Here is a 19,114-nt window from a genome sequence, read left to right as displayed (position 1 = left end):
GTGCATGGGTTGGTACGGTTTAATGTGTATAATGTGCCCCACACACATACAAAGCGGTAACATTTAAATTCCTGCGCACAGCCCTGTCCCTATGGGAGATGTGCATGCATAGTTCTGGGCAGAACCTGGGCCTAACATGGGGGTAGAGACTTTTCCCAAGGACAGTGTACTAACCAGAGAAAACTTCATGCCAGATATTCAGCTCTTCATTTAGTCTCCAGGAAGCAATGGGGTGATAGAGTATAATGGCTGGGTACACAGTTTTCTTCTTCTGACACCAGCTAGGGAGCTCACTCTTTTAGCCTGTAAAGGACATTTAAGACTATACTGCAAAGGCCTTTTTTGTCTAAAAGCAATGCAAAGAGGGTAAAGCTGTTTCACAGATGGAGACACACATGTCCTTTTCAGCCTTGTACTATTGTTTTCAAATAGGGATGCTTCAGATGAGCAATTCTACCATGTTCATTAAGGAGACACTCCCTAGACTTAGAAGCTGGTGATTGCTGGTGGTGGTTAAAATGAAAATAAATTGTGCTGGAGGGACAAGTTGCTTTTCATGAGTTTCTTGTCTCCACTCTGCTCTATGTAGTGATTATTCTCCACATGATAGATGTTTCTTGTTATTTCCTGATAAGTTTCAGAATGATATGTGAATAATAAGCCTCCTCACCTGATTGATTTATTGATGATGGACCAGAATTTATGAGTATAATGTGTAGTATGTTACCTCTATCACCATCCTATCAATCAGCCCATGATTTAGGCTGTACAACAGGAGAAACAACATTTGCAGATAATGTGTGGAAGGTGATAGCTGTATATACCAGATGTTTCTGTGGGGAAGAAGAGGACATCAGATATTTGTATTCTGTGTTCATCTTTAATATTTATTTATTTTTCTCCAGAGATCATTTTAGTATATATTGCATGGTGGTGGTTTTATAACTTTGATCAGTTAAAATCCATTCAGTCTATAGACTTGCTAAACTACCATGTAGGGATGAAAATATCACTGAAAATAAGACTGCTGAACAGTTTGAAAGGATCATCATTTCTCGGTTTTCTAACTGCATCACTTCTTAATTACTGGTGCCTTGATTCTGTAGTTCTGGACACCTTAGGAATGCTAATAATAATACCAAATAATTACCAGATATATGTTCTTTATTCAAAAAACTGACTCGGATATTCATTTTTTCCAGTTTCTAGGCTCTTTAATTGAAATTATTTAATCATTTGTGTAAAGTCTGGAGAGCCCAACCAAGACTGGACCTCATTGTGTGAGGTGCTGCACATAAACATATAACAAGTATTCCTGCTTGGAATATTTTACAATCTAAATAGACAAGACAAAGGGATGGAAGCAGAAAAGGATGCAGCATACTACCAAAAGATTGGGAAGTGAGACACAGTAAGGTTAAGTGATATTCACAAGTTCGTAATTAAAAGATTCTGGAAGAGCTCAGAATGTAACCCAAGTCTCTTAAGGCTTAACCAGAAGACCATCCTTCCTGCCTCTTTAACTAACTGAAGTAATACTTTAACTCAAAGAACTTTTCATTTTTGTAAACAAACTTGTATTTTGCTTTTGGAATTATTGTTCATTACACATTTTCTAGCATTAGTCGGAGCTACATCAAATCAGCTGGAGTCACATTTTGTTTAATGATGTAAAATCACCTGATTGCTAAGGAGCAGCCAGATGCTACACCAGGCAACGCAGCCACGGCCAAATAACAAAACAAAATAAAATCCAACAGATGGCAAAGTGCATGTTCTGAAGAGAACATTTTGATTCTTAATGAGGGAAGAAAGACAACAAATGGCTCAAAATGAGTATTTATGACTCACAAGCTATTAGCAGACTGGAAAAACTGCAGTACAAAAGCTAGTATGTATAGTATTCAGAATTATCTGCACATCAGTTCAGATATCATGGCATACGCTGTTTTAAGAAACTTTAGTTTGTTATATCTTAAACTATCCCATCACTGGGCAAAAAAATTCTCAAAGTTAATAGTTGCAAATTGCTAACAAAAATTATCTGTCCTGAAAATCTTCCTGACTAAATAGACTAGATCAACTATGAGTATGAGAGGAAATACAGGCACATAGAAATGACCTATCTTGACAAAGCTCACGCAGCAGTCTAGTGGCAATGATGGGAATAGACTCCTCCCACCCCAAGACTTTCTGAGTCCTAACCTAGTGCCCTGTCCACTGAACTACACAGCCTCTGAAACATTTTCTAATTTCCATCAAATATAACCTCCAAACAACTGAAGTGATTGTTTCCCTTAAATGATTTATAGCAGTTTGGGGTCTCCACATTATTAGAACAACAATACACTCAAACATTAGAGTATAAATCTGTTCTTCATTGTAGGAGGATCCACTGATTTTGGGCCAGATCCAGCTCCAACACTTGGACCAGTCACCCCAACGTTATGCAAACAAGACGTCATATTTGATGGTATCTCCCAAATTAGAGGAGAAACGTTTTTCTTCAAAGACAGGTAAGTGAGACACATTGCCTAGTGATAAGAGGCTGCCATAAAAAAGATGGAGAAAAGTTGTTTTCTCTTGCCACAGAGGGCAGGACAAGAGGCAATGGGTTCAAACTACAACATAGCAGATTTAGATTAAATCTCAGGAAACAATGTGAGAACAGGAGGACAACGGAACAGATGCCTAGAGAGGTTGTGGAAGCTCCTTCACTGGAGGTTTTCAAAAGGAGGCTGGAGCCATCTGTGGATCTTGGCAGAGGGTTAGACTAGATGACCCTTGTTGTGCCGTCTTACCCTACGATTCTGTGATTACTTGAAGCAGAAGGAAAGTTTGTGCTATACTGTCAAAGCAATTCTGTAAAATTCTGGTTGAAAACTGGAATTTCCATCCAAGGGAAAATCCAAAATTCTGAACAAACCAAATGTTCTGTTTCAGAACAAAGTGGAAATGATGAAATTTCTCATGGAAGGGAAATCGCAGGGGGGGAGGGGAGAAGAGGGAGGGAAGGGCAGGATTTAGAAATAATCTTGTTTGTTTGTTTAAATGACTGGGAGCCAGGAACCTACAAGTCTCAGGATCCTCAGATTTTCCCAGGCTCTCTTCTGCAGGTTTGGGAGGTTTGTCTAGAGCTGGAGCTACCAAGGGCTTCCAGGCTCCCATCTCTGCAGTAGCTTGGGCTCTGCCACAGGGAGAGCCCTGGGGTCCCCAACTCAAAGACAGTCTGAATAGCAGGGGTGCTCCTAGAGCCACTGGCATTGGGAGCCTGGACTTCTCAGCAGCATGCTAGGCAAGGTGGCAGGAAACCAGGCAGGGCTCCATTGGAACCCACTTATGTTTTGCCAGAACATCATTGAAACAAATATATTTCTGGGAACTAGTTCCATTTTGATGACTCAGTAATGAAAAAACATTTAGCCAGAAAACTCCCAACCAGTTTCAGCTGGGGGAGTATAAACAGCACTCTTGTGCTCCCCCCTGCCGTGTGTATAAACAGCACTCTTGTGCTCCCCCCTGCCGTGTGTGTGTGTGTGTGTGTGTGTGTGTGTGTGTGTGTGTGTGTGTGTGTGTGAGAGAGAGAGAGAGAGAGAGAGACTCAAACACAACAGCTCAAATTTAGGACCAGAAAGTGAACCTGGCCAAACTATCAAATGGAACTGACCCATCCAATTTCTGTGTCTGTGAGTTGCAAAAAGTAACACACAATAAAAGAGTGAAAAGTACACTCATTGCTCCAATAATTCAATGTTTTATTATTGCCACAAAAACAGAGAACTGTATTATACAGAAGAGTAGACTAAATAATTATAATGGCTCTTTCTGGCCATAAAATCTATGAACTCAGCCTATATGTTTATATACATGATACAGTATGTGTAGGGGAGTATATATGTGTGCACATTCACACTCATTTGTGCGTGAGTAAATTCATTTTAGAAATTATGCTTTTTAATAATAGCTAAAAACGTAAAAACGAATCTCACTCGTTTAAAAGAAGCAGACTTCCTTGTTTGAAACTGCTCATGCAGTGCTGTAAAATATGAAATTGGCATGAATCTGAATGTCGATGGTTATATTATTGTCCTAGATAAACAGGCACAAAGGCCATTTTTCCAGCAGTACTGGAAACCACAACAGCTATGTGCTCTGCTGAAACAAGAGAGACTTGGATGCACTGAACGGAACTAAATAACCAAACTGGGCATGCTCACAAAATATTTGGTGTGGAGCTTCCAATCTCAGGCCATTTAATAATCATTTGTGCCTGCTGGTGTTGTACGCCCAGAAATCTCCTCCACATTTAATTTTCAGCTGGAACACTTATGATTTTCTGCGTAATAATATTGCCTAAGCCATGTTCTTTGATCATCCTTTCAGAGAAAAAGAGCAGAAGGGAGAGGCAAGCTTTTGGGGCCTGCTTCACCACTATGTAACTCCACAGTGGATTTACTCCCAGTTTACATGCATGTGAGATCAGAATCAAGGGCCAAGGTTTGGGAGGTTAACTTTTGCTCTGTTACTGGTTTTCTGGTCAAGTAAGAGAGAGTGGGATAGCAGATGGAGGAGAGAGGAACACAGTAGAGAGACTATGAAGAAAACTCCCACTGAAGCTGCTTTGTGGTGTTATGGGCATAAGGGGCCTCAGGACATTTCCCTTGGGAAGGAATCTCTGCTGGCATTGGAGCACTTAGAAGCTCCTGTGCTATTCCTTTCAACTCCCCAAAAAGTAAGTGTGACCAGGGCTTCCCTACAATCTGGTGATGTGCAGCTGCCAGAAAGGTCCCTTGTGGGCTGTGGGCAGTTGCACTAAGCAGTGCATGGAGGGCAAACATTGCAGAAAGCCACCTTTGGACCGTTCCATACCTGAGCTATAAAGGGGTGGACCCCAGGACCTGAACCACTTTCTGTTTACCACACACAGGGCACACACTTCTGCTAGCCTCGATGTCTGAGGGCAACCCTTAGCTCAGGCTTCCTTTTAGCTAAACACATGGCATTTCAATAATATCAATCACCTTTAAACAAAACAACAACAAAGTTTAAATGCAGGGGAAAAAATCTGTGGAGTCAAATTTGTTGCATTGCACAAAAGTAACTTGATATGTTTGCAAAACCTGCCTGACTAGGGGCTAGCTCATACCACTTCTGAATTGTGGTATTAAAATTGATACTCCAGTGCCATATGTATCATTTTTAGGGCCTAATTTTCAGCCAGGCCCCAAGCCAGCTTCCATTTTTGCCATAATTATTTTCTGGCACAAATAGAGATCATCTCTGAAAACAGATCCTACTAAAAACAGTTTCCCAGCCTTTAAAATCCAAGATTCCAGAAGAAATTTCCATTCAATGTCCTGGGAAAGAGAGAGGAGGTTGTCAGGTGTAAATACACAGTACTTCCGTTTCCTTATGTAGGGCACCTCTGCTGAGCCCAGCAACAGCCTCTGGCAGTTCCTCTCCACCTGTCTCCCCTCCTTTCTTTGTTTGGCAGCTGCTAGTGTTAGTGCAAGTCACAGTATTAGTGTAATCAGCAATTGCCTTGTTTTAATCAACTATATTATTCAAATAGATCTCTTGCTCTTGAAACTCACATGCAAGTATTATGAATCTGTATGTACAAGGCATCAGCCGTGTCAGGTCAACATTTTATAATATACAAAATCATAGGGAAATATGAAATTCAACACACAGTCAGAATAATTTAATTGTTCCAAGAACAATATAAATATTAAAACAAATTGTTCAAACTGACTCATACTTTATCTAACATTCAGCAAAGAGAGGGTGTGATTATTTATTTGGTTTACTTTGGAATTCATTCTCCTACATTTGTATCCTGTATTTCCCAATATTAGGGGAGAAGGCAGAAAACAACCTTGTGGTCCATTTCTGGAATTAAGAAATAACCCTGAGTCATGGGGCCTGTGACTTTTATGACTCACTCACCTTAATAATAAAAATGACCAAAGAATCCAATTTTTATATCACATAGATGTAAGACTGAGAGAGGACTAAGGAGAAAGACTAGATGAACTCTTCAAAGCAAAGGGTTTTGGTTTTGGTTTTGCTCTCCATACAGATGTATGTAGAATCAAGAAATGAGGGAAGGGAAATACTGTGCATATGTGCTACTCTACATAAGCAGGAGGTCCTGTATTAGAAGGCCTGCTAGCCTTTCCAATGAGGATGTAGGAAGCAATCTTATTAATTAGTCGAGCTGGGAGGAAATTGGAATTTATGTTCAGTGGGAAATTCCAGCATTTAGAAATTTGTTTTCATTCAATTGGAACAAAAAAAAATTAGAAATTTCCTGCAAAATGAAAAGTCCAAAAAATGTAAATTCAAATCCACTGACTCATTTTGTTTCACGAATGTAAAAACAGAATCTATTATATGCATTTTATATATATGTAATATGCAATGTTAAATTAATATTTAATGTAAAAGTCTAAACAAAATGTTTCAGCATTATTGAAATGAAACAAGAAAGTTCATTTCTCCTCTTTTGCCATTGAATTTTTTGCTGGAATCAACACATAACCACAAAACATATCACTTTTGACTAAACTGCATTTTCCAACAGAAAACTGTTGTGTCAAAAATATTTTGATGGGCTCCATTCAGTAGAGATGGGCGTGAACCACATCTCTGCTTTTGAACCCTTCTGGGCTCTGGGAGGTTTAGAATCCTAATGTGGATTTGGATCAAGAGCCCTTTTCTCTGATTAGAGCCTAAATTTGAACCAAACTTTGCAAAAGGGAGCAAAGCCACTAATATGGATCAGAATTCTGCAGCTTAGGCCCTTCTCTAAGGATAATCATTTATCAAAAGCTATATATGTAGTAGCAGATATGTGTTACATGGAGTTCCTTATGTCACGCAATCTGCTTTTCTGTGAAAGAAAAGAAACATATAACAGGCAATAGGAAAAGGACTCTTTTCATATAGTATATCAGTAAATTTGCTTGTGTGTGTGTGTGTGGCCTGCTATAGCTACTCTGATTATTCTTCATTAAAAATAAATATGAAATTGATGTTTATATCAGTGAAAAATAGAACACATTAAGACATCATTATCCCAGTTATTAAGACCAACTTATATCTAACAAAACTTTTGTAAAAAAAGAGGAAAAGTAACATACGTTTAGTCATTTGCTGTCTTCCTCATATCAGCTACTACACCCTATTATCATAATTGTTTAATTTTAGAAATGAGACAAAAAACTATCGTACCTACAAATACATATTAAAATGCTCTAAATTTGTGTCCTTGCTAGCTCCTTTTATTCATAATCAGATTTCAACTGATGGGTGGTACAGCAATCTATAAAGGCAATTTAGGGCCTGATCCTGCAATTTTTAGGCAACACTGAAATCCAATTTCAGTCTTTGAGAGTTTCATGAGAAAAGGATTCCAGTTAGGGGTGAGAAAAACTGGCACATTTTTTTCAGCTTCTACTTTTCAGAATGATTAAAGCTGGATTTGACCTGATAATTAGTTTACTAGCTACCAGCTAAAGTATGTTGCAACAGGGCTTCAGCTAGCTTGTTGATTTTTCATCTTAAAAAACTGGCAAAATTGCTATAAGCTTTTGTTCTGTTGGGGATGGGGATGGGGGGAGGCTGTTCCTTCAACAGGGGAGAAAAACAGTAGTGCCTTTGTTAATATCAAGTGCCTTCTACACAATGCACTGCCACTGAACGATAATTACAGTTTTTAAAATCTTAAATCAAATCAGGATACTGCTTGTACGTAAAATAAGCATTTCTCTAATGAACATGTTTAATGTTTAAGGTTTCTCTTACAGCCAAGCTCACTTCCCAGCTGCTCGATATATAGTTATTCAATTTGAATTTTTAGTCCCTACAATAATAATTGCAAGAGCAATTCATGGGATGCAAATGTCTGCATTTGTCAAATGCTTGTCCATCTGCTCCATACACAACAGCAGGATAACTGTAATCATGTAACTGCCTTGTAAATGGTTTTATTTGTATAATTGAAGCACAGAATACATTTTACTCTGGTGCAAGAAGCAACATGAACCCTTCAGCCATCAATCTACTTCACTTCAGTGGGGTTCCGGCGTGCCGCAGATTATGCAACCATTTCATTAGCCTGCTGCAGGAGGATTCATTTAACCTCCCAGGCACAGTTTTGAATGTATAGCCAAGCAGTTATAAGTTTGTGCTGCTGTTGCTAGACCACGTGAGAGCATGTGCGTGTTCAGGCACATATGCCTTTGCCAGATATGATGAGAAACAGATGTGCTGATGAATCAGTTCATTGTAAAGCCTGTGCCATTTTCTGTTCTGTTCAGATTCATGTGGAGGACTGTAAACCCCCGAAATAAACCCACAGGTCCCTTGCTTGTTGCTACATTCTGGCCAGAGGTGCCAGAAAAAATCGATGCTGTCTATGAGGCCCCTCAGGAAGAGAAGACCGTGTTTTTTTCAGGTATTGGTTTGAAGTTGTAAACATAGCTTGCATAAGCACTGCATTCAAATTCAGTCTTCTAAATGCTAAGCTGGATGAGGGAAATGTACCTCTGAGGGTAGCCATATCAGATCTGTTATGAATGTCGGATTTCAGCTATTCCTTTCCTGTGACTAAAGGTCCAGAATTTGCAAGGTGCTGAGCACCTTCCACTGCCATTAACCCACTGGGAGCTGAAAAGCTGTTAGCATCTTGAAAGAAAAACTTGGCAATATGCAAAGCTGATTTATTGTATGAGAATGCTGGCATTTCACTCACACTGAATGTCACCCTTCCCTTTGTCCAGGTCACCCTCATTGTCAGCTACAGTATCAGTACAGATCACTTTTCTTTGAGAATCTTAGACTTTATTCCATTCCTTTCCATGTTCTGCTGCTGCACCTCTACTGTCTGTCAAAGACAAATTCCTGCTCTGCATTCCAGGAGACTAACTAAGATTACTCATCAGGAAGAGAGGATGCATGCGGGCATGCTGGCTAGCTTGACGGGCGAGGATAATAATAGATACAAATCAGTATACTGTACATTTTAAGTCAGTCATATATATGCTCCAGTGAGCTTAGCCAAACTAATACAGCTGGGAGGTTGTTTTAAATGTTTGGAAAACTGAGCCAGCAAAAACTATCCTTCAGAATCCATTGCAACATGACTAAACATCTCCAGTTATGTAAAAAACACATGGCTAATGCTGTTGTACATTTTCTGCTCAGGGGGGAAAAGTATTGTTAATTTATTCCCCATGTTTGATTGGCTATTGGAGTTAAGAAACATGGTAAAAAAATAAAAACTCAGCACAGTCAAAATGCTTTGATATGCCATCTCCAGTAAATATTATTGTTAGTTGTGGGGACTTTGGAGATTTTATTTTGTTTGGTTTGGTGTAGTTTTTTGTTTTGTTTTTTGCAGGGAAATGCAATTGCTTTAGAAAAATTCTAAACAGGGAAGACCAGCAAACACTAAAAGATCAGTAGGAAACTGCCTCTAGCCCAAATACCCTAAAATGCTTTGTACAGGAGCATCCACATTTTGCTTCTGAAAGGCCATGCTGGTAACTTACAGGATGGAGAAGATTATCCTGGGAAGCAGTGACTATGAAAAGATTTGGGGGTTGTGGTGGATAATCAACTGAACATGAGCTCCTAGTATACTCAGTGGCCAAGATAGCTACTGCAATTCTGAGATGCATAAACAGGGGAATCTGAAGTAGAGCAGAGTCTATGAGTACCTACATGAGGAACAAATATTTAATAATAGGCTCTTGTCTAGAAAAGAAAGGTATAACCCGATCCAAGTTCAAGCAAGACACATTCAGACTGGAAATAAGGAGTAAATTTTCCATAGTGAGAGTAATTAAGTATTGGAACAATCTAATCTGGGCATGGTTGATTCTCCATCACTGACCATTTTTAAATCAAGATTGGATGTTGTTCTAAAAGCTCTGCTCTATGACTTATTCTGAGTTAGTTCTATGGCCTGTGTTATAGACTAGATTGTCACAGTGATCCCTTGTGGCCCTGGAATCTGCGAATCTATGAGTTTGCCAGGAAGTTCACTGTTGCGCCTTGCACCTTTCTTGTGTTAGATAACTTAGTTCTGGTCAACTCCCAGTGAAGTCATCGGAAAGCTTTCTGACATTCATAATGATTGTAATATAATTATGGCCAATAGAAATATTCTCTCATGGCGAAAGTTTCCACGGTCACCGGTGAGTAATTTCACTGGAGTCAATGGAAATATTCACTGAGTAAGATACCAAACAATGTAAAGGTTGCAGAATTTGGCCCTTTGATTTGTATGTATTTTGGATCATATTAGAAATCAAGGACCACAGAATCAGGGCCTTTTAAAATAGAGATATAGACGACTACTTAATATGTGATATTCTTGTATCTAACTTGATGGATGAATAGAAATTTCTGAAATAAACAAACCACAGATACATGGAGAGGGTGGGTATGGGTAGGATATAGGCTGTGTTTGGCCTTCAGACTACCCTGCTTTAAGACTTCATCATCCAACCAGATTATCATTGTTAATTATTTATACTACAATAAACCCAACTGACAGCAAGGCCTATGCATGCTCATAGTCAGAGGCACCCGCTGTCCCAGAAAGCTTACAATCTCAATAGACAAGCCAGATGAGAAGTAGGAAGGGAAACAAGAGGGACAGAGAGGGGATGCTATATGTCCAAAGCCAAGCATCAGGTCAATACCAGAACCAGGAACAGAACCATAATTCCTGAGCCTCAGTCCAGTGCTCTGCCTACTGGAACACACTGCTTACTAGTAATATAAGCAGGATGATAAAAGATCCTATAAAGTGTCACAAAACAGAAATAGCTTTTTTGGTTAATCCACTTTGTAACAGAGTTAACTATCATGTAACTAAGGGTTTTTCCCACTTAGGAAATGAGTACTGGGTTTATTCAGCCAGTACTTTGGAGAGAGGATATCCAAAGAAACTCACCAGTCTGGGGTTACCTCCCGAGGTACAACACGTCAATGCAGCTTTTAACTGGAGCAAAAACAAGAAGACATACATTTTTGCAGGAGACAAGTTTTGGAGGTGAGACACATTACAGTTAAGGTGGTAAGCCCTTAACTAAACTCACAGCTCTTGTGGTGGATACTTGTTCTCATTTAGGCTCTGGTGTTTGCTGCAAAATGTTTTGCCAGATAAGAGACTAAAAAAATTATATCCCTTGGCAGCACAGAAACAAGGTGGTCAGGTGACAAGGCCTGGAATAAATCTCTGAGATTTTCAAAGGCACAAATCACAGCTAGGTGAAAGTCACTGGCAGTAAGCATCTAAGGGCTGGTCCACACTACGGGGGGAAATCGATCTTAGATACGCAACTTCAGCTAAGTGAATAACGTAGCTGAAGTCGAATATCTAAGATCGGATTACTCACCCGTCCTCACCAAGCGGGATCGATGTTCGTGGCTCTCCCTGTCGATTCCGCAACTCTGTTGGGGTTGATGGAGTTCCGGAATCGATATAAGAGCGCTCGGGGATCGATATATCGCGTCTAGATGAGACGCGATATATCGATCCCCGAGCAATCGATTTTAACCCGCCGATACGGCGGGTAGTCTGGACATAGCCTTAGCGCCATCTGTGCCTTTGAAAAATCTCCCCTTAAACTGCTATTCCTGAAGGGCATTGGCCAGAAATATGTGGGGGTGGGGGGATGACAATATAGGGCTAGCAAACTTTCAGATAACTGCTCTTCATGTAGCAACAGAAATAACAAAGGGCTAACATATTTGCTCTACTTATCTAGTTGGTGTTGAGGGGAGCTGGGCACATCCTTCTGAAATATATCTGTTAATCTTTTGTCGCACCTTAATTTGAAATGTATTTTGACCACTTCTGCAATCCTTTTCATATGTTTTCCATGCACAGCAAGGCAAGCCGTCTTTGTGAGGATGTCCACAGATAACCCAGAAATACTAGTGTGTATATTAATGTGCCCTAAGAGTCATGCTGCAAATGTCTGTCAGAGAGTTAAAATAATATTATGCAACATAAGTAACCAAAGGCAGAATTCAAATGTCATATTCTTATTTTTATTATTTGTCACGTATTATGCTAGGGCTCAGAGGTTCTAACAAAGATGAGATCCTGTTGTGCCAGACGCAGTAATTACATATAGTAAATGTCAGTTCCTGCACCAAAGAGCTTATACTTTAAATAGACAAGACAGACAAAGACTGGGCAAAAATAAGGATTATCCCCATTTTACAGAAATGGAATTGAAGCACAGAGATTGAAAGACTTGACTAAAGTCATATAGGAAGTCTGTGGCAGACCTGGGGACTGAAACCAGTTTCCTGAAAATTATTCTTCCTTCCCAAATAATCAAAGTAATACTCAAAGAGTTGGACAGCAGGAAGTTTTGGCTAACTTTGTGCTAGAAGGAAAGGACAGCTCCTTCACACCCGTCCCTGTCTAGAAAGTCTAACTGAGTCCTGTGCTAGAAGGAAATGTCTTTAACCGCAGGTCTCTGAGTGTGATTGAAAGGTTAGTATCAAATATCTTAAGTTGTATCTGAAGAAAAATGTACTCATTTTGTTTTATTTCATGGAGTTGCATGAGTATAACTGTCAGCAGGTTTTGGCACAAAAATAGGTTCTTAAAATTAGTCACCTGTCTGAGTGCTTCGCTAAACTGTGATGACTTACCTAAGGAATACACATCAAGAAAGTAGTAGAACTGGGAGCGGAATCCTGACATCCTGGCTCCTGCTTCAATCACCAGACAGACCTTCTTCGCACATAGAATTAGAGCAGGGTTTGGTTTTAAGAACATACACTTTAAATTCCAGGTAGAAATAAGAGCCATTCATTAATTGACAATATAGAAACAAGGAAAAACCAGGAAGCTCCTACTACAGATGTAATATGTTCCCAAGGTTTCAAGTATTCTTTCAGTGAAATGTAAGCTATATCACAAATCAAAGATACATCTAGAATGCATGAATCCTTTTTATATGAACAATAATTTCATGTTGTGAACAGAGTAGATGAAGTGTCTTTTTTATATCCTAGTGGCTATGAATTCCTATAAGTACATAAAATATCCTTTCACAAAGGTTACCATTTGAAAGACAAGTATGATTAATTACCTTTGAGAACAGCACTCTTCTTTTCCCCATTATCTGAAAACATAGGCATTGATCTTAAAAAGCAAAATTGCTTATCACTCACTTTGAAAATATTAACTATGCAGCTGATCATGTTTAATGTTTTCAAGTATTTATAATATAGCCATTTGTAATACTGGAAATTACAGACCAGGAGTTAGCAAAGCTGCTAGTTTCCTCCTTAACACTCACTGTTTTGATTAACTGTACCTTTGGGTCTTCAAGAAATTTATCACTCTCATCTCGGACACTATTTCTATCAAAGCCCCTTATCAGTTGCAGTCACTGTAGAATGTATAATTTATTGTTAAGCAACTTAACAGCTTAACTGATTTATATCTGCGTAAAGAAGATAGCAAGCAATCAAAAAACATTTGGGAAAAGGCAACTGTGTTTAACATAGACATTATAACCATTTAATATGCAGCTGTTTTATTTTATACAAGTACTCTGCCAGACAGAATCAAAATAACTACTTTGCAAAGTCGTTTTCATGTCATTATCACAAGCTTTAAACAGAGGTATAAGAATGAAGCCCACTACCTCCCTTTCAGTGTCTTCGTGACAGGATTGGTAAGCCAGGAAGATTTATTGGGCTGGTGGTGAGGGGAGTTGCTTTATAAATTCCACAGCTAAACTTTTAAAACTTCACTGCAGGATGGTTTAGCCCCCAAAGTAGGTTTTGCTTAACTAGTAATAGAAAAAGAAGTCATGATTTTAAATCTCTTCTTGAATGTATGGGCTTAATTTTGATCTAAATTACATCAGTATAAATCAGGAGTAACTCAGTCGAAATCAAGAGAGTTTTATGTGTGTAAAACTAGTAAGGGAGAGGAGAATCAGGCTATGTATAGAACAAGAATATAAACACTTCTGAATGGTATTTGTGTGTAGGAAGTGAAGATGATCATGAAGAGATCCATCCACTACCACAGGTTAAACTGAGGCTCATTGATGCAGTCCTGTACTAGGGGCATAGGCACATCAATTGCTACCATCCCTTGGTAAATTCTGCAGACTCTCCTCTCCCCTCCTTCCGGGAATCAGTCTCAGTCCCTAGGTCCACTTGAGGTAGAGAGCCAGGCCATAGTCCCCCTGCTCCCTTGGGAATATCCTGCATCCCAAGCATCACAGAATGGGATTAGTCCCTATGCTCCTATGTGCATAGGGACAGTCACTTGTGGATTAACTGTATGTGGACTATGAAAACAGGGAAAAGGCTTCTTACATCTTTCCTCTCCCTGTGCACAGGCTAGTCTAGAGTGAAGTGCCCAAAGTGAACAAAGCATCAGATCCTTAACTGGGAGAAATTGGCAAAGCTCCAGTCACCTCAAAAGGATGTTGGAAAGTAGATATAAGTTCAGTGGAGCTAAACTGATTTATACTAGTTGAGGATTTGGCCCCAAAAGTATAACAAATGAAAGTAATTGGGTTGGTTTAATTTCTCGAGTTTTCCAAGCTAAGGTATTACTGGTAGTAACACATTGTAAGGAAGTTTAGCTCTTGTAACCATTATTTTTATCATTACTGGTAGGGCTGTGTGAAAACAGTGGAGATTTGTGGTTAAATTTCATGCAAAACTATTTATAATTTCATTCTGGGTAATTTCTATAGCTCAGAAATGGAGCTTTGAATGGAATCTTCACAAACCGGCTATTATATAGCAAAATGTGCCATTTTGAAAAGTTGGTTGCAGAGCAAAAGTTGATCTCACTGGAATTATGTTTTGAAGTTTTAAATATGAATTTTGGGAAACTGATGGCATTAATCAGAAAAGACTGTCTGGGTGAAAGTGAGGTCCATTTTCAGTTCAGAACTGATTGCATTTTCAAACGGAAAAGCTGCAAAAATTCACAGGATTTTCACAAAATTGGACCAGTTTAATGAAAATGAAACAGTGTGAAAAAACGATTATTGAATTTCTCATATAAATGTTTTGTACAGCCAAAGTTACTGGTGACTTCCTGAAAGGTAGCAGCAAATGTTACAATTAAATAAAGACGTGATTATGGGGTGTTATCTTCTGCAGGTACAATGAAGTAAAGAAGAAAATGGACCCTGGGTTCCCTAAATTAATTGCTGATGCTTGGAATGGAGTTCCAGATAACCTAGATGCTGTGCTGGATCTCAGCGGAAGTGGTGAGCAGTCTGACATAAGTCATTATAGAGCTTCCTTTCAAGTGTGTATTGCGCTTGTCTACTTCTGGACTTCCTGGATGCATTCATTTCTAGTGGCTAATGAACATGCAGCCAATCAATCATTCTGCTTGGCATGCTGCCAGCTGAAATAAATTTTTCAGTTAAATATCCCATTGCTCTCAATTTACTCTTAAAGAAAAATATTTAGGAATTATTACGTTTCCTGAACGTTTCTGGTTCCTGTAAAAAACAACCATCCTTTCAAATCAGTACCACTTTCATGCAGTATTTGTATTTAAAAAATCTGCTTCCGTTGATATTGAAAGTATTTAAGCTCCCCTGACACCGGTCCCTTGGAAAGGAAGTCTCTTAGAAACAGATTTAGTAGCAAAGGAATCCTTTGAATTTTAGTTCTCATTTTCCCTTTTTAGAAATGAGCAAACCAAATTAGATAACACAGTTCCTCCCCATTCCAAAACCATGTTTAAAACAGCCCATTAGAGAACTGGCTGGAGTAGAGATGGGTTTGAGCCATATTGTGAAATATAGAACCCTGAAGGGAGTCAGAAGCCAAGTTTTGCCAACCAGAACATCTCTATTTTGGAGGAGTTTTCTCCACTTTGTTTCCATCATGGATCAGAAGTGGAAGTAATAATATACCTCAGGAAAGGGTCTTCTGCCAGAATACTTGACCAGAATCAGAATGCCAAAATGCTCATGGGGAAAGAGACTTCTCATGAGAAAGTCAGGGCAATGTTAGATTTTGTCTAAACACCTGAAATTTTGAATTGAATAACAATTCTGAACTGTTAGGCACTTACCCAAGACTTACCGCATTGTCAATATAATTTGTATACTGGGTCATCATTTTGTCTTTATGTTTTATATGCCATGTCTTGTGCATGGGTAGCTTGAAGGCTATAGCTTTTTCTGTCATTATCCTCTAAGACAGTGTTTCCCAAATTTGGGATGCTGCTTGTGTAGGGAAAACCCCTGGAGGGCAGGGCTGGTTTGTTTACCTGCCTCGTCCACCGGTCCGGCCGATTATGGCTCCCACTGGCTGTAGTTCACTGCTCCAGGCCAATGGGAGCTGCTGGAAATGGCATGAGCCGAGGGATGTACTGGCCACCACTTCCAACAGCTCCCATTGCCTTGGAGCAGTGAACCGAGGCCAGTGGGAGCTGCAGTTGGCTGGAGCTGCGGACAGGGCACGTAAACAAACCGGCCTGGCCCGCCGGGGCTCTCTTTACACAAGCGGCGTCCCAAGTTTAGGAAACACTGCTTTAGAAGGTTACAAACCTGTTCTATATGTGGAGGAATATAAGAGAAGAATCAGTCACACACGGAATATAAATGTGTATGAAACAGTCCTTAAAGTTTGGACTGGATGTCTGGGTCAAATCCCTCTGCTTTGCACCATTCTGGTGGTGTGAAGCCTGAAAACCAGATAGCTGCCTTCCTGTGGTGGCTTCTTCTAGTCCTGGATAGGGTCAGCATAAGATCCTCCCTCATGGCCTCTGACATAAGAACTGGTCCAAGAGGAAAGGGCGTGACCAGGAGATTTCCCCACATGGCTTCTTGGAATCATGAGTGGCCAGTTAGAGCATGTTCCAGCACTGTTCTAATTCTCCCAGGATCTTTGCTTCTTTCATCTCTAAATGTAGCTCAGCTGCAGCTAAGGACCTAGTCCATGGTTTTCAGAAGTGGCCTGCCATTTTTGCACTGACAACTTCCCAGGCACAAGTGTTTGTGGGATGTCATGGAGGTGCCTACCTGATTGCACCTTCATACCATGGAGCTAAATTTTTAAATGACATTTATTGTGCCAGCAAATATTTGTGTGCATAAAACTTAGGCTCACAAAATGTGCTTCATTCAAAATCAGTCCTCCCTTGATATCAACTCTGGATTTTATATATATATGTATAAAGTTATTAATACAAATGTCATTTAAAAAACCCTGTTAAAAATAAAACACAGTTTCTTCTAAATATCATTAGAAAAAATTCTTCTATTCCTATAGGTTTAGCTAAAATAATAAATAAATAAACAAAAACTATAATCAAGAATTATGTTTTCCATAATATTTATCTTTTTTTTTATTCTTCACAGAGTACAGCTATTTTTTCAAGGACTGGTATTATCTAAAACTGGAAGCCACTAGCTTGAAGATCGTTAAAGTTGGCAATGTAAAATCCGATTGGCTGGGATGCTGAACTGTATAAAATATTAATAACCAAATACTTACTCTTTGTTATATGCCTTTTCTGTAATTAGAGATAGATCTGAATGCTAATTAATGGACCAGTCTGGTACTGGTACCAAAACACTAAGTACCAGTACTCTACACTTTCTTTCATCAGATAATTTAAGAGTGTGCACTTCCTAAATATACAAAAGATGTTTATCCCAAAAATATGGTACAACTTTCCAGTTTTCATGATACTCATAGTGATGCTAGTAGCAGAATATCCAACACCTTTTATTCCCCCGGTGCCTGAATCAAAATCCAGTGAAGTCAATGGAAACTGACTTCTTTGGACTTTGGTTATGTCCCCTGTGGGGTACCAGTCCCAAATAGGCCCAAATGAGATGTACCAGCAGTGCACTTTGATTGTTTTTTTTTAATACAACTCTGAATATAGATGGACTTGCCTCAATGCTTGTCACCTTCTTGCAGGTTTTGGTCATCGTTTCCATTTATTTACATAGTCATACAGAAAGATTGTCAAAGGCACAGGTTGCCTCAGGATTTGATTTGTATTGATGCATGATGGAATCATGGCAAGAAACTGTATTAAAAGTATTGTTTTAAAGTACTTTTTATTTTAATATCTTAGTTAAAATTTAGCAATTTGTTTCATGCACTTTGTTACTACTATCACTTGTTTATATGGACAGAATGACTCAGATTTTTGAGGTCAATGCATTATACATAAAAAGCCAAGTACTAATGTTTAACTTGTTTTATTTTGTTTTGGTTTTTTTTGTTCTCTATAACATTGGGGGGCTTGTTTGTTTATTTGTTTACCTGCTTACTTATACGTTGGGTGATGGGAAATTTTCAATCTACTACCTGATGGAATGTTTTTATTCATTAAAAAAAAAAGAAAAAAGAAAATCTCACACACGAAATGCCAATGATGCAAATAAAACCAAATGATGCCGTCAGTGATTCTCATAGACATGCTTCCTTGAATTGTGTGAATTTACAAAGCATTTTGGTAGCACGTTAAATTGAGTGTCTGTCAAAGGAAAGACCATATTAACCCACAACAGAAGTGCATATTGGAAGTGTTTAGAAACTCAGATTCAAATTCTCAGTTGTTGACTTCAATAGAGCTGCACCAATTTACACCAATCGGAATATTTCATAGAATCATAGGGTCAGAAAGGACAGCAAGGGTCATCTAGTCTAACCCACTGCCAAGATGCAGGATTTGTTGTGTCTGAACTATCCAAGATAGATGGCTATTCAGCCTCTTTTTAATAACCTCCAGTGAAGAAGCTTCTACAACTTCCCTAAGCAGTCTGTTCCATTTTCCTACTGTTTTTACAGTTAAGAAGTTTTTCCTGAGAATTGATCTAAATCTGCTATGCTGTAGTTTGAACCCATTGCCTCTTGTCCTGCCCTCTGTGGCAGAAGAGAACAATTTATTTCCATCCTTTTTTATGGCAGCCTTTCAGGTATCAGAAGACCTCTCTCATATCCCCCTTAATCTTCTCTTTTCCAAACTAAATATATCCAGCTCTTTAAGCCATTGCTCATATGTTTGAATTCCATCCCCTTAATCATCTTTGTCTCTTGCCTCTGGATCCTTTTCAAT

The 19,114-nt window shown here is 39.0% G+C and overlaps 1 protein-coding gene across 1 annotated transcript in view; it reads left to right on the top strand.

Annotated features, from left to right (window-relative positions):
- MMP2 (matrix metallopeptidase 2) overlaps positions 1 to 18,470 on the top strand; it is a 43,318-nt gene extending 24,848 nt beyond the window's left edge. The window contains exons 9-13 of the mRNA XM_030581396.1: positions 2,387 to 2,516; positions 8,325 to 8,461; positions 10,909 to 11,068; positions 15,178 to 15,287; positions 17,400 to 18,470. Coding sequence (XP_030437256.1) covers positions 2,387 to 2,516; positions 8,325 to 8,461; positions 10,909 to 11,068; positions 15,178 to 15,287; positions 17,400 to 17,503 — 641 coding nt within the window. The 3' untranslated portion in view covers positions 17,504 to 18,470. The remainder of the gene's footprint in view (positions 1 to 2,386; positions 2,517 to 8,324; positions 8,462 to 10,908; positions 11,069 to 15,177; positions 15,288 to 17,399) is intronic.
- The last annotated feature ends 644 nt before the right edge of the window (positions 18,471 to 19,114 follow it).

This window comes from Gopherus evgoodei, chromosome 12, assembly GCF_007399415.2.
Source record: "Gopherus evgoodei ecotype Sinaloan lineage chromosome 12, rGopEvg1_v1.p, whole genome shotgun sequence".
In the NCBI taxonomy this organism is placed as follows: domain Eukaryota; kingdom Metazoa; phylum Chordata; order Testudines; family Testudinidae; genus Gopherus; species Gopherus evgoodei.
Note: the sequence above shows the minus strand (reverse complement) of the source record. Positions and strands in the feature narration are given on the sequence as shown.